General features: G+C 43.1%; 1 protein-coding gene across 1 annotated transcript in view; it reads left to right on the top strand.

Annotated features, from left to right (window-relative positions):
- The window catches only part of GAREM1 (GRB2 associated regulator of MAPK1 subtype 1), a 929300-nt gene that overhangs the window by 267741 nt on the left and 644805 nt on the right, over positions 1–16754 (top strand). Inside the window, exon 2 of the mRNA XM_069620978.1 lies at positions 3773–3913. Coding sequence (XP_069477079.1) covers positions 3773–3913 — 141 coding nt within the window. The remainder of the gene's footprint in view (positions 1–3772; positions 3914–16754) is intronic.

Here is a 16754-nt window from a genome sequence, read left to right as displayed (position 1 = left end):
AACCCCACACCCAATCCCCTTATATTATTTATAATCCAAAACCAACCCAATACATATATAAAATAACTAAAATAATATGAAGTTCAATTGTGCAGAAGGTCAATTAGGACCACTATAATTAGGTCAATTGTGCAAAAGGTCAATTGTAAAAGGTCAATTTGGGTAATAATACCTGTGGAACAGTCTGGAGGAGGAAGCTGAGGCCGAATCGTCCAGCTCTTTATTGATAAGGCGCACCACTTGGAAGTCTGAGCCTCTAGTGGATGGAAATTCATGGAGAGAGTTCATTCCACGGGAGATATGGTTGCAGCATTCCACCTGAAGTTATGATGTGAAAGGTTATTCATAACGCGCTTAATACCCAGAGGTTTCTAAGTGCGGACCCAGGAACAAAACTGTGGTGCTCCGTGTTTTCTTGCTTCCAAGGCAAACACGTTGCCCCTGTGCTGTCCTCCCGAGGCTGGTTGAGGCAGAGAGCATAGCTTTGATTTCTCTGAATTGTCAGTTTTCATAGGGTGCCTCACATGGAGCCCACTGCAATATTTTATTTGTATTTGGACTCCATAGCGCTTTTGCCAAAGTGCTTAACATATAGAAGCTGTACAATAGTACGAGTAAAAATTGCATGATACATTTACAAAGGGAAGATAGGGGAGATAGGATCTTTAAACCAAGAATGAAAGCGAGGGAGGGAAGAAATTGATCTAATAGAGCGCGTTTGTTCTCTGCTTGGGTGCAAGAAGAGCTGGGGCATGGTAGAGATTCGCGAGGCGATCTATCAGACAATAGACACATACAGGCGTTGTAAATAGAATGCAGGGGATCCGGTTGATTGCAGGAGGACCAAGAAGAAGAGCAGAGAAGTATTTGAGACGAGAAGAGCAGTAATCCAAATTTTGGCATGAAAAGAGAGAAAGGGGTGTGCTTTCCGGATGTTAAACAATTGAAAACGGCACGTTCAACGAACATTAGAAAGGTGTGCAGAAAGAAAGCGAAGAATCCAATATTACATCGCGATTACGAGCCAAAGGTGTTAATGGGAGAACGCTATAGGGAAGGAGATGGAGGCAGAGGTAACGGGATAGTTGTACTGGGGAAGAAAACACCTCCGTCTTGCAAGGATTAAGGTGGAGATAATTGTCTAACATCCAGGACTGAAGGCCAACTAAACAACTAAACAGAGACTTTGTGAAAGAATAAAATAATATTTCAGAGTATCATAAATGATGCAAGACTTTACCACTGTGAGGACTAATGCAGATCTTTGTTCTGACAATGCACACTTACTAAGGTTCTGACTTGAGACATAAAGGACATTTCGGCATCAAAATAACTCCCCAATCACAGCATTGGAGTTGGTTGGGTAACCAATGAGGTCAGTTAGCTGAAGTTGAATGCGGCAGAATCCTAAGAGTTGTGTCACCCTTTTTGGCTTATTGGGCCACACACAATTGTCTTGCGTTCCCGCTCTAGACATGCACGAAGCAATATGCAAGAACTTTACCACTGCTGTAGCCCACTTGAATCTTGAAGTAGATTTGTGTGTCACCGGGGAGGATTAATCAGCCGGATCAGTCACTTCCCAATGGGAAGGCAAGGCCATTCCTGTTCCCACGTATACTTACGTAAGCTGGGAAAAACGAGTCTTTTGTATAAAATGACTTCATAAATTGTTTGCGATGAAAGCCTTAAATAGTGCTTCAATACCAAAGGCACAAATAAAACTTGTTTTTCGAAAAATCACATATTTTTTTTATTCCAATGATTCTACCAAAAGTAATCAAATAGCTTGTCTGCACACATGATTTTTAGGTAGAGCATTTTAAAATAAACGATCAAAAAATGTGTTTCAATGTTTGCAATTAAACCTTTAAAAAAGTAGCTTTTAATCTTCATGAAGACGTTTTAGCCTTTCCTTCAAATTAGCTGAAACCAGCAGAATCGTGTTTGTCAGCCATGTTGTCTATGAAACGCCAGTGTTGTATTTAACCAGGCAAAAACAATATTCCCTTTTAAAGAAAATGTGGTCGAATTTTATACTTGCTTTGTTGCACTTTTTCAAACTGCCTCAACAGTTCTTAAATGTGTTGTCGTCCCATCTTCTTTTTTGAACATTGCAAAGAATGGTGGTTTGCAATATATATCCTCAATATTTAATTACCAAGTGTTCCCCATGGGATCAGTGGTGGTTCTTTATTATGCGACAGTTAACAAGATGGAAGCTTCCTTCTGCTGCCAACACCAGGTAAGGGAAAACCTAGGCAGTTGCCTCGGCACTGCCGCCTCAACCTCGGACCCCGAGCATTGCACACATGTCGGATGAAGGAGTACACAATGTATACCCTCACTATAAAAGGCCACTTTTTCATAGTGTGTGTACCCTATAGCGTAAGCTTACATAATCCTTAAAGAAAATAAACTAGAGGGTTGTTGTTCAGACCTTAGCAAATACACGGAAAAGTAAATAATTGTATAAAGTTTCTGCTTTCAAAATCTCTAAGGAGCACTTGCCAATTTGCACACTGTACCTGCCTTATCCCGGCTTCATGTCAACATGGTATCTGCGATATTTAGGAAGGGGGAGAAGATGAATTTTCAGGGTTCACCTGACACAAAAGACTAAGATAACAAAGGATGACTAGAGCAGTAGATGCGGTGATAGTTTGGCAACTACGCTGGTGAGAGTTTGTAAATCATCACATAACCCTATTGTCAAATCAACCATCTGTGTCCTTACAGTATATCCTACAGATAACACACCCATATATACACCTAGAGTAACATTTGGAAGAATGGACAAGATGAAAGCACTCTTCCTGTAGGTGCCCATTTCCTTTTGAGGTGTAATTTTATAAGATGCTTGTGAATTCCATAAATAATGATCCTTTGGGCATAGATGTAAGTTGGCAGCATTGCCTGGATCCTACCCCTGAAGAAGACAAGCTCTACAAAACAATTCCTTGACCCATTATTCAAAACCGGTCGGGATATTCAGAATGTCCTGAGTGGAGAAGGCTTTAATATAAGATAATGGATGCGTCCTAGTATGGTGTGGACCTTTATGTTCCATGCCTTCATACTTATTAACGTGCGGGGGAACTCTTCACCAATGTTACGGCCTGGGTGTTGTAATGACATTATTTTTTGTAAAAAGTCAATGTATGAAGGCAAGTACGCATGTTGAAATAAACTGTAGGAACTGTGTTTAGGAATGTTTATGAAGAGCGATTTGGATTGTATGAGCAAAACAGTTCTATGGTTATGATTAATGCGAATAGTGGTTCTAAACTGAATGTAAAGGGAACCTACGGAATATTTTTCACATATTCAGACTCTCCCAAGACTGAGAGGTCTGTATTCGAGGAGTGTTTTTAATCTGTGCCAATTGTAACTTCTAGCAGAATTTGCACCAGCAAATGCAAGTTTCTTTGCCCTTCTATTGGTCTTGGTTGGGGATGAACCCCCTGCCCCCCAGGAAAGCATGGGCTTCCAGAATAGACTAATCTATTCAATGATATTTAGGATTTAATGTATATGAACTCCTATGTCCAACGGAAGAGTGTTTTGCTTTGCTTTGCTCCCAACAAATGCGAATGATGCAGTCAATCACTTTCGATATAAAAGTCCAATTCATTTTTTTTCTTGGCTCTTCCCAAGGCATGAAAGCCATTTTGTGTCCATTGATGCAACTCCTTCCACAGTTCTCTGTCTAATGCAAATCCGCATGCTTTGTCCATCTTGGTTTCTTATGAGGCTCCTTCTGTTTTTGCAGGGGAATGTATAGAAGGCTTGCGAGAGAACGACTACCTTTTGATTCACTCCTGCCGGCAGTGGACAACCATCACGGCTCATAGTCTGGAGGAAGGACATTATGTGATTGGACCAAAGATAGAAATTCCTGTTCACTATGGAGGTAAGTGCTCCTCAGGCAGACAGGAACTTTCTGAGAAACGTCTTCAGATCTTTATCAATGGGACTAGGCCCTTGCACATCTAGGCAAGATCCTGGGCAGCGCCCTTATGCATGCTATTCATTGCACTCTAGGGCAAATGGGTGCCTCTTCACCTTTTGGAAACTATTGCAATGTTTTTTAATAGGATTTTACACAGAATGTATGAGGCACTTGCAGACTCTTAGCTGATAAGTGCAAATTAGCAGGACATGGTAGCCATTCAGATACATTATGCAAAGCACTGTTTTCTGCATTTATTTTAATATAGGGGCTAAAGTGTGTTGAACTATATGATATTCTGTATAGCTGGCCAAGAGAGACCAGTTTAGCGGCTGTAGCTTACTAACTGGTTGCCTTTCCTTAGTGAGCCTTATTGTCTTTACTCATCTTTTGAAGCGTGTTTGTGTGTGTGTGTGTGTGTATTCTGTATATTCTGTAAACATTCTTTATTATTCATCCGATCTTTATTTTTTTGTCACATTTGTAGCTATTATTTAAAGACTTGTTATACGCCTTTTTGAGATGGTACGTTTTAGGATTGATAAAGGTAGCTTTCACAGTAGTATCTCAACAAATCGGGGGTCTGCAACTTTGTCGCTCCAGATGTGTGGACTACGACTTCAGTGATCATTTACCATTGGCGGTGACGGCTAGGGCTGATGGGAGTTGTAGTCCAAAACATCTGGGGAGCCAAAGGTGAACTATCCCTGTAAAACATGATCATTGGGTAGGAGGCAGAGTAATTACTCAAATGTCTTTGATAGATCAGGCAAGAGTAGACTCCTCCTATATGTGACTTCTTAATAGTGTTTTTGTATGCACGTTGGGCTTTTGGTAATGATAAATGTTCCCGTAGTAAGAAAGACCCGAAATACTATGTGAACTGTTCTCCCTGTAATTCGTGAACACAGTACCTGTCCAAATAGATTGTAGCGGAGAATCACCAGTACCTGAGCACCTGGCACATGCGGGTCCTAGTGATTGCTATGCCTGTCTTGCAGCAATTGAGCTTCGGGTACGAATCTCTTCGGCGGAAGGTGTGAGTGAGTTAAAACACTTCTATAGCTCAGGACGGTAGTGACAAAGCTGGTTTAGGATATACACGAGTTGATGAGTGCCAGGCTATTATGCAAGTCAATGCAAAAAGGGCGAGCATACTCGTCCTTGGGACATAAGGGGTTAAGAGTCTGCAGGAGTAAAGGGAAGAGAATCCTGGATTTTAATGGCATGTGTGCCAAAGTGTCTTCCTCCTTTGGTAGCCAGGATCAGCCAAGGGTTATTCCAGTTAGAAAGATTAAATTGTCTCCGTGGTTAGATTCAGTACGATACTCTGATCTTAGACGTGTAGTGGGAGCATGCCATGGATTGTACAATTGTAAAGGTCTGACCTGCCACATTAAACATGATTGAACTCTTAGTACAGCGTTAGGCAATCCTGTTGCTGTCCCATTGTTTTGGTCTACAACTCCCATGAACCCTCAATGCTGATTAGAGTGGTTAGGGCTGGTGGGAGTTGTCGGCCAAAACATCTGGAGAGGAACATGTTGTTTACCACGCCCTTAAAAAGAAGTATGTGCGGATCTTACTGGGCCCTGGCAGGGTGTTGGTTTATATTGGCTAGTTACACACTGAACTTCAATACGAAGGGCCACATTACGAGTTAGCCGGTCTGGAAATAAAGTGTTGGTAACAACGTACACCAGCAACTTTCCGGACCTGCAAACTCCAAGTCTGCTGGTAGGGGCGATTAACTACCGGCAGGCCTGACCTGCCAGTAGATCAGGCCCCTGCAGGCAGATGCATGCCTGAATCAGTGGCACTGTTACTAATGGTGCCGGTGATTCGGGCAACCTCATCTCATGGAGTCCTATGGACGCCATGGAATAGGGAGTTACGAGCGTCTCCGCCGCCCGTAATCTCCCAGTAATACCGTGATATCGGGTGGCGGAGATGCAACGGTAGTTCTCCGGTATCCTGCCGGAATTACCTGCGGGATACCGGGGAACTTAGAACGAGCCCCTAAGACTAGCTTTAAGCAGGTCAAGATATTTGGATGGGAGACCAGTATAAGGGACACTGCCGTTTTGCAACTATAATTAAATGTGGTCTTCCCCGTATTGGTTATGTTGGCGGTGCAGGCATTCTCTAAACAAGAAACATCTTAACAGTTCAGCGAGCGACAGGGCAGAGACGGCACCTTGTTTTATCAATGGAAATGGTGGTGCTTGCTCTTGTATAGGCTTCAAATCTTGCCTTCATCCACAGATTGGATTTCCACAGACCATAATAATATTAATACAATCTGATTTTATTTTGGAAAATGCTCCATACACTCGTAAAATTGGCCAAATCATTATTCAACAGTCCCCCAATTTTACACAGATAAAATCATTATAAACCCATCCAATATATTGGGCCTCATTACGAGTCTGCCGGTCCAGTAACAACGGTGCCAGTAAGCTACCGGCACTGTTGTTACCGGACCGGCACACTCGGAGTTCTATGAGTTGGTGCCGTCCCACCCGCCAGGTCTGACCAGACGAAGCGGAACAGCACCCGCCCGCAGAATTTGACGGAAGCACCGACACTGTTGCATACAGTGCTGGTGCTTCCATCCTCCCCATTCCCATTGAGTCCTATAGGACTCGAATGGGAATGGGCAGTTACTTTTTCTGGTGCCTGGCTTCCGGTACCGCTGGTGCTGTAATGCCCTGCAAATTATCCAAAGCCAGGCACCAGAAAAAAACACCCAGCAGCAGCCATGCCCTTTTTACCAGCACGGCTACCGCCGGGGTCGTAATGAGGCCTGTTGTATCCTTTCCCAAGTCATTTGTTACAGAATATGCAATGACCGACTAAACTTTCCCAGCATGGACTGAAATGAGTGAATCGAACCAAGTTCAAAACGAGCACCTTGAAATATTCCCCTATTTGGATCTAATATTTGGGACTGCCCTATTACATTTCCTTTTTACTACAAGGAGAACACTATCATTGGGGTAAATTGACGTGAACGCCTATAACAATACAAAAAGGGGACACCCTGCAAATGTACAACTCAACAAAAAAACGCCAGTCCATTGGAAGCTCATATGTCAGTGGTCCTTGTGACGCAAAGCCCAACCAATGAGAATCCTTTCTATCAGTCAATGACGCGCTTCAAACATATTAGAGATGACCAATTTCTTGCCCTTCTAGCAACTCTTCCCCTTCCAGACCCTTTGATATCTATCCTCCTGTTGACACAAGTGGCTCCACTCTAAACTGGCCTTGTGTCTTTGCAGCGGTTCTCTAATGATCGCCCTGGAAGTCAATGTCTTGACTTACTTGGGAACTTCTGTGATTTGTCCCTCTGTCTGAACTGATTGGAACGCCCAGTTCTCCTGGAATCTTTTGCTCCAGTGTTTGGTTGGGACTGCAGTTGCCAGAGGACGCGTTGCGCTCTTTTAGAAACGATCTTTTCCTTGCTGCTTTTCACTTCTGGACGTTGCCTCATCCCATCTGTAACATTCGCACTGAATTCTCAAAACTTTTTCAAATCATGAATAGGTTCTAAAGATTGTATTTATTGCTAGCAATAAGTACGCACGGGTTCTGTAGACCGACATAACCTTCTCCTCGCTTGTGAAAAATCAATGGTTCTGTAGGTCCCTGTTCTGAGTTGCTTATCGTTTCATGTGCTTTGCACTCTGAAGTTGCCTGCACTGAGAATGGATGCATGTGGCTGGCTTACATACCACGGAGCAGACGTTTAGGGGAGGTGAGATTTGGCGTGCAGCACAATGGGGCCTTCTGTACGCTCTCCCCAACTGTCGCTTCACCCTGGTATGGTGCAGTGTGTTGCAGTGCAGATATATCTGAAACAGTGCACTGTAGGTCCCCGAAACACGGTTATCCAGGTCCCTTTCTTTGAGTTTTGTTTCTGCCATCAAGACGCTTAAAATTAGTTTTGTCGAGTCCTTCTATGAGCACATTGATGTTTCGTGCATTGCGGTGCAAATATCTCAAACCGAGCGTCCTATGCCTTTGAAATGTGGTTTTCAAGGTCCCGTAGGGATCTTAGAGTTCTGCTTCTCGCATCCAGATGCTTGCAGTGAGCTCTGTCCGGTCCTTCTGCAACCACCTTGATGTTTCTCCACTTCCAGGCAACCGTATCATGTGTGCAGGGGCTGACATCCGGGTAATGGGTTGGGGTGTCCACATGTAATGTGGCCAGTGCTGTCCGGAGGGTCCTAACAGGTAATTGTACAACATTTGGTGCAGATTGGTGGAATTGTATAAGGAACAAACACACAAGCCACAAACCCCCAAACAAATGGGCATGGCTGGCAGAAGGGCCCCAGTACTCAAAGCAAAATTACAAGGTTGCATTCCTACTTTTCTGTTTAACAGGACATAAAACCATGGTGTCCAACAGAGTTTACATTCCACGTGCGCTCCATTTGCGACCAGGGGCCGGCCGGGTTTGGGGGGACATTTTTGTTTTGCTGCCCAGGGCGCCGCCGCTGCTAAGGCCGACTTTAAGTGGCATAGCACGCCTCGAGCCACACATTTGCTAAACTGCTCTTTCTGTGTTTCTTCTGCGATCAGCATAGCACCCGGAGAGGATACTAAACTAGTTTAATACTTCTATTCCGGAAATGTAAACCCACCCTGTTTTTCCGCTATTGCATGAGTAATGTTAGAAAGATGTCTGTGGGGAATCTACTGTCCTTCAGAAATTATATGACCGGGCGAGGTAGTCATAACTGTGTGATATACTAGATGTGGTGATCCAGCAACCTGACAGGAAACAAAGGAGCTTATGTTTAAGTGCCCCATGAGTTTCCATTTGTTACTGCTCAGATTATCACCCGTAATACTTTCGTGTACTACTTCTTACAACAAAAACACACCAACGTTGCAGCTTAGAAAATATTTGAACATTGAGCGCAGAACAATATGCGTTGCCAGGTCTGCTGAGCCTGTGTCTAGGCCACGAGCGGAGGTCTTCTGCTGAAGGTTGCCCACATTGGACATCCCCTTTCTAGCTCGCTTAGCATTCGGCTGTCTACCCTCCAGGTATCGCAGCTTTGTGAGGCTCATTTGGAAATTTAAGGGTTCAACAAGACCAGCCGTACTCTACTTGTAGGGGCGTGCTCCTCTCGCCTGAACCTGGATTTAGTGTTCTGGAAGGTGCCAGCGACAAATGTAAGGCTGTGAAAAAGTTATGGTCCTGAAAGTTTGTATTACAGCTAAGGCACCTATCAGAGAAATATGGATCACGGCACCCCAAAAACATTCCATCCTACACCTGCAAAATGACTTCACATTTGAAGTACCCAAGTGGAAGGTAACTTACCTTCTGGCGTCCTCTTGGAAGTTATCTGGACTGGCAGGATGAAGGGCGTGCAGTGGTGTTGAGAATCCTCTTTACACCATGTGGTGGTACAACTAAAGATGCCAAGATCAAGAACCGCGTCCTGGTACTGTAGGAAATGTATCTTGGAGTGTACCTGTCGAGGGCTGGCAGTGATGGCGCAGTGACGTTCCTATGCATTACACAGAGGATTTTGCCTTTTCAGTACTGCCCACACGCCTAGCCTGATGCTCAAACTGGTACCAAAGCCGAACATGATCAGAATGGAAAAGCTTCTTGGACTTTCGGATGAAAGTGACCAATACACTGTCTCGATCTGCCTTATTTCTTTTTTTGTCGCCCCCAAGATGAGCGTAGTGGTGTAAGGTAGACCTTGTGCTCACTGCCAGGCAGAACAAGCACATAGAATTGAAAACATTGCATGTACGCATGGTTCATAGTGATTCCATCGAGGAAAAAAAGCAACGACAAACCCAAGCATCTAATAAAAAACATTGAATGCCAAAGCATCGATAGGCTATCTTTTACATGTAAAAGTGCCTTTCCGTCTAAACCAGTCCATCAAAAATACATGTAAAAGATAGCATTTCAATGCTTTTTTTGTAACTTTAAAACGTTACATGGAGCTGTCCAGTGCTGAAATTTCGGCTCTGGCCAGCTCCTTGTAACGTTTTATTTTTTTTTTTATATTGGGGGGGGGGTTCCCCGACCCCAGCTTCCCCAACCCTAACGTAAACCATTAATCTAACCCTTGACCCAACCCTAACCCTAATGTAACCCTTAACCTATTAACCCTAACCCTAGACCCAACCCCAACCCTAATGTAACCCTTAATCTAACCCTTTCCTGAACCCTAGCCCCAACCCTAATGTAACCCTTAATCTAGCCCTAGCCCCAACCCTAACCCTAATGTAACCCTTAATCTAACCATAGCCCCAACCCTAACCCTAATCTAACCCTAGCACCAACCCCACTAATTTCGATGGATCCATCGAATTATATACAACGAAATGGCTATTCGATGGAATGGAATTTCGTTGCATATAATTTGATGATTTGGTATTAGATGCTTTGGTGTTCGATGGATTGACCAGATACCGTACGCACAGCCCTGCAAAGGACAGCAGTTGTCCTTTTTATATCTGGTTTCTTTGGATCCATCGGGCTTCTTCTTTATAGGCTTCTAGGACGCCAAGGGTGCACCCACATGTTCCTAATGGAGATTGCATTTCTCGTGATGGACAACGAAAGCCTCTCACCTTGTCCTCCTTCACACCGGTGGAAAGAGTTGGATGACCTGCCGTCTCTACTCTGGCAGCAGAATGGGTGCAATTGCACCACACGTTCCCAATCATTTAGCACAGTCCCGCAGGTGAGGTGGATGCATGGAAAGACGTGTGCCTCAGCACTGCTAATTCGAGTGCCACGGAGCGCAAACCCTGAGAAACCGGGTTAACCAGTGACGCGTCATGATTACGTAGAGAAGGAGGTATTTGGCTTTGCACTCGGTTATTGGGCATCAGTACATCAGACTGAACAACGTACTTCATACTATGGGGTTTCTTTCTTTGATTCTCAAAAATTCCAATGCTAATTATACATGAAAATACAGCCTTTTTGAGCCCTCTTCTTGTGCATAATTATTTCCAGCTTCATCAGGAAGAAAGGACGTATGCAGGCGGTCAAGTTGGGCCGGTCATAATATGGAGGATCTGCATGGAATAAAAGAACAATTAATGTGCACATGTGATTTAGCGAAACCATCAAACGCCTATTTAAGATAAGATGCACGCATTCCCTTTACCTGTCCATTCGCTCCAGGCTAGTAGGGGAAACACAGATAGGACCTTGTGCAATAACCTTGTAACGTTTCCGCCCACCGTGCATGCTTGCCAATGAGGCCCCATAAGAAAGCGAGTAGAACCCTAGCTCCTTTTCTGGAGTCATCCTCCTCCGGCTGTTCAGCCAACCCTCCTCCAGATATGTCTGATCTGTACCATCCATGTACACCAGATCACAAACTAATCCAGATAGACTGAACCTCTGACCTTATTTGTAAACTATAGCATAGCGAAGGCCCGCAAGTTGTAGGCTTTTTTTGTACAGCAAACATCTTTCAACGAGACTGTGGTTCCACTTGCAGAACTCACTTTTAACGTTTTGGGTTAACATTATCAAACTTTTTAAAAATCATTTTTGTCTTTTAAACCTGTGGTCGAAGTGTATGAAAAGAAGTAGTGGAACTATGTTCCCTGCTGGCCTGCCCCCGCTCCCAAACCCCCACGCAAACACACCTGCTGTTTGAGGGAATGTTCAGTGCACTGTACTGAAGTGCAAGTTTCAACTGCTTCCTACACTTTTATTTTAAGACGAAACCATTCCAGAACGGTTTCTTTTTAAACTAAAAGTATAGGAACAGTAAAACGTAATAATAAAAAAAGTAAAGTAGAGGAGCATTGCTCCCTACCGACCCCGCCCACTTCGACCAATGTTTAAAACATTTGTTGACGTGATAAAACTGCCATATAAGGCGAAGCTCTAGATAACTTATTGTTATGTGAAAAATGTGTGATTTATAGTTCTGGTATAAGGACAAAGATGTAGGCTGTTTGGAGTGCTCTGGGCATGAAATTACAAGGAAGGCATTGCAACTTCACTTGGGATAGGGATGTTGGAAGTATAACCTGGCTTTGGCTGGTTGACTGGATGGCATCGATGTCCAGTGTGTTGACACCCATCTCAGATCAGACCAGATGATCAGTCCCAGTTTCTAGGTGCAGCGACTCCATTTCTTTTTTTTTTTACTAGTCCATGCATAGTGTGGTGGTTGTCCATCTCCATTAGGGCAAACGTTTGTCATATTTGGGGTGCGCTGTATACTCCAGCAGTTCTAATTGCATAAAGATGATTATGCGCAGAGCCATGCTTAATAGTCCTGCTGCTTCAGTCGATGTAGCCCATCCAGGTGAACACCTTTCTTCCTTGTTTAGCCAACCATTCATTCATACCCATTTTTCCGGGCCCGTTCGATAGAGGTTTTTGAACGGTGTTCTTAATTTCTTTCAAATTGTCCACCTGTTCTTTTCTTCTCTTTAACACAAACAAATGGGTGACTGCATAATGTGCTTCACAAAAATAAAATACTACTAATAATATAGCCTTATAGACTGAGGGAGGGGTTGTTATAGTGGGATAATGAACTGCCACCAAGGTATGTCCTGAGGCAAAGCCTAGGGCCGTAAGTTGGGGAAAGGTCATTATCCCAAGTGATAATGACCCCTCCCCTGGTCTATAAGGCTACTAGCACATGGTGGTAGTAGAAATACATGTTTTGGAGTTTTCATGGTGAAGTAAAACATGGTCCTTTAGGAGTGAGTTAGGTAAACCGACAATTTGTAAATAAAAGTTTTATTTTGTAGTATTTAAGTAACATGGTTGTCTTCATAAATTAGGCATTTTATTTGCAATTGGTGGAATTGGAACAGGTTTAACATGAGCATGCATTAGATGTCATGTAAAAGTAAACCGTTTCTCCATGAGAAAGTGAAAGCATTTTCCAATGTTTTATCTTTGTCGTTCATGTATTAAATAGGATGTTGCAGCAAAAAAAAAGCTGCTGCCAGAGTGAAAGTGTCTTGTTGACCCAAACTAGTCCCCGGAAATTGCATTGTTTCCTTTTCTGCTTCTGAAAACACAATGTTCAGAATGCAGTCAATACTAGTAGTTCTTGACTGCTCTAAACATTCCGATTGGCTGGCAGGAGGTCAATAATGGTTTCCATGTGCTTATAGTATTTAGCACAGCGCATGCCCCAAGCTGAATTGTATCTAGATGTTGAGATAGCAAGTATTATTATTATTGCTCTGCTCTGTGATATATACTGTAAGGGATCAAGAGTAAGATTCGGACACAGTGGCATGTTAAGTGTTGGTTGTAGACTTTTATTTTAAAAAATAAGAGGGTTGGGAGAATCCTATCTATCCCTAACTCTGAGGGGGTTTCCCTGCCTCAACAAAACTAAGGAACGTCTGTGACAGGATGTTCACAAAAAGATTGTCCTGTGTCCAAACCCTAAACTGACCCTTACACTCTAAACTCAATAAGGTGCACCCGGGGATTCACATAAGCTACCACTTGTAGCTTTTCTTCCAAGTTCCAAAACACAAAGCGGTTTAATGTGCAAAAAGAAAAAGAATAACAATGCTCCACCAGGAAAGGGTTTTCCCTACTCCTAGATTTCTTCTGGTAATCAAAAAGTCACCCAATTGTGATTCACTTTCTCAAACTCTGTATTTCCATTGGGTTAAAAGGGTTCCTCGTGACACTCCTGGTATATTCCCTTACCAGGATATATATGTCTTTTGTTTATCCTTCAAAAAGGGGCATGCTTCCTCCCTTCAATACTTGCTTGCAGTTTTATGTTTCCAAGTTTACTTTGCTTTCCACTCCTGGTGTACTCCCCTGCCAGGATGTTGCTATTTCACATGGTTCAAGTCTGCTTTCTTTCTCACTCCTGGTCTATGCTCCTGCCAGGATATCACTGTTTCATAAATGCAAATTCACTTTCATTCTCATTCCTGGTTTACTCTCCTGTCAGGATATCACGGTTTCATAAATGCAAGTTCTTTCTGTCTCAATCCAGGTGTGTGAGTCCAGCCTCACTGTAACTGGTTCACTAACCTGCTAGGGCTTTTGTCCTATTTAAAGACTTTCTTTTATACACAATATATTTGTCCAATATTGGGTTTCTGACCCCCTTTTACCGGTATCGGGTAATAATGTCCCCATACATAATGTTGCTGAGAAAAGCCATTGGTGACATTATATATGGTGACATTATGTATGGGACGGGTTGCAGGGATGACCCCTGCTCTTCTTGTCCCTGCATGTTCAATGTGATAATGTCTCCGTAAAAAACTGTGACCTTTTTGTCAGTAGACATTTTTGCGGGGACATTACATGGAACCCTTTTACCAAAGTTCATAACACTCTTTCAAGTTTTTGGCTATTGCCCCCTTTTCACCATTACCCGCATTCACATTAACATCGCTTTTTATGCAGTGGGTAGCTGACCCTTTCTCAGTGTTATTTGCAAAGATACAAATTTCCTCAAAGGCCTAGCTTTGCCTTCCTCACACTACTTCTGCGACAAGGCATTCCCTTGCAGACTTTCCGGTTACCCATTCAGCTTCCCTGGGCTTAACGGACGTTTTTCGTGTCTCTCGCATCTGTTTCTGTTTTCTCTGGTTTGCTAACTCAGTGTGTGTCCTGTCAGCCGAGCAGCCCTTGCGTTGCCTCTTCCTGCAGTGTACAGCTCCCTCTGTGGTTGGCTATCGAGCAGTGGGCTTCCTTCACTCTGCTTTTTCCGCAAGCCTTTCGTCTCAGCCACAATCATTATACTTTTCTTTTACTCACATTCAATATTCTCCTCAGTGGCAGCGCCACTCACCAGCTCACTTGATTCCTGCCCCTCTCTCTCTATCACTGATCTGTCAGCTATGGCAGATTTTAAACTTCCTGGTCTTGCCCGACAATTTCCATACACTAGACCACTGTGTTGGTTTACCGGTCTTAATCATCTTCATTGCTCCGTCACGGTTCCTCGTCACAGTACAAAAAAGGGGCGGGGTAGATACTGTGATTGACTGGGAATACCTATATATTGTTAATCTATAGCACAATAGGCCATATAGGTATGTTGTATAGGTGCATGTATGTCATCAGAAATGATGGTTACTAGGTTATTTTGATCGAGTATTGTTTTATACCTTTGGCGTTTGCCTTTTCCCACTTGGTCCTCCCCCACATAGCCACCCCAGTGGTCAGTGTCTGGTAGCATCAGCCTTTCCCTCGCCACGCAAGAGGAGCTTCCCTCCAGAGGATTAGTGATGAGGTTGCTAGATTTGTCCCAATAATTTATAGCAGTGGATAGGATGATAGTTGAATCCTTCAAGTGGGATTTGAACACTGATCTCTGCATCAGGCACTTAACCTACTGAGTGATTTAAACAGGCGTTGCTTATTTTTAAAAGAAGTCATAACCAATTTTCTCATTTGGTGGTAAAGCCAAAGACTTTTTTCCTCAGCAGTCAAGGCTGGGAATCAACGGCTCACAATAAATAAGGATTACATTTAGGTCTTGTTTTATGACTAGTGTTTGATTTTGTAGCGCTATAAATGGGAGTCTTTATTACTTGGCTACATACTGGTTGCCACTCATTGTATCCAATTTGGTAGGTTGAAATGGCATGCCTGGGTTTCGAACCTGTGACCTGTAGCTTGAACATATATTGTAGCAGGGAGTGCTTAACTCAGTGAGCCTCTGGCGGGCTAATGCATTATCAACAATAGTTGTAGGTGCTGCAACATATTCATTGATAGTGGAGAGGCAAACACCTCCCTCGCATCAGCTGAATCATCTTGTTCCAGCAAAATTGCTCCCTTCGGTAGAAAATGCTTTGCCATGCCACCTGACTTTCCCACATGTTGACTGCACGCTACTGCTGAACGTTGGATAATCCCAAAGGATTTTTTTCTGATCATGCATAAATCCACAATTTGAATCGAGGTATTCGTATTGGCATCACAACTCTTGAACTCCTAAACTCTAAAGTTCTGGGAAAGCCACCAAAAGACTCTAGACAATCTGTGTATTTAACAAATAAAACCATGATTTCAGAATTTGCAAATTACGACACAATTAATATAGTACAAACATATTCACCATAAAATCAATGTCTACAAAAAAAAGGAAAATGGGGGAAAAAAGAAAACGAGTTCAAATTCATCTGTTGACTATTTAATATTAGCCAAACCAATTTCTGCTAGGAATCTCAGGACTCCTACTGTGAAGGCAGTCTCTTGCCCACTTGAAAGTCGAATCCAGAAGGATTCAGAGTTCAGCCATTCTTCATTATAAACCAAACGGGCAAACATCCTATTTCTCAATTCTTCTACAAGAGATGTGTTTGCACAATCCCTTCTTTTTCACAATGGGAACAGCCCGCCCCCTCCCGTCCCCCACCCTCCCCTTGGCTTTTGTTTCAGCGGATCTGGCAGCTAAAACTTCCCCAGTCAGAATAATGTTAAGGCAAAATCGTGGGAATAAAGATCGCCAGTATCCATTTGGGAAGACCTTCAGATATTTCAGGATCACACCTATTGCTTTGTCTACCATCGAGTGGCTTCAATATAACTTGTATCCTCTCATTCTATCAATAGTTGGGATCCAATTCTATTCGAATAGTATTTTTTTTACAAAATGGAAAAGAGCTTAGCAACTCCACACTGTTCGAAAACAGTTCCCCAAGGATAGCATCTGCAAGCTTCCCAAATTCATTAAACGATTTAGTTGACCCTTTCTTCAAACTTTTATTCAGGTCTTCATATAATGTATTTGGGGTTATTATCAAAATCTTATACTACAAGGACAACACTTTCCAC

This window comes from Ambystoma mexicanum, chromosome 5q (genome assembly GCF_040938575.1).
Source record: "Ambystoma mexicanum isolate Mex_15411 chromosome 5q, UKY_AmexF1_1, whole genome shotgun sequence".
In the NCBI taxonomy this organism is placed as follows: Eukaryota; Metazoa; Chordata; class Amphibia; order Caudata; family Ambystomatidae; genus Ambystoma; species Ambystoma mexicanum.
This window is presented reverse-complemented; position numbering and strand designations above follow the sequence as displayed.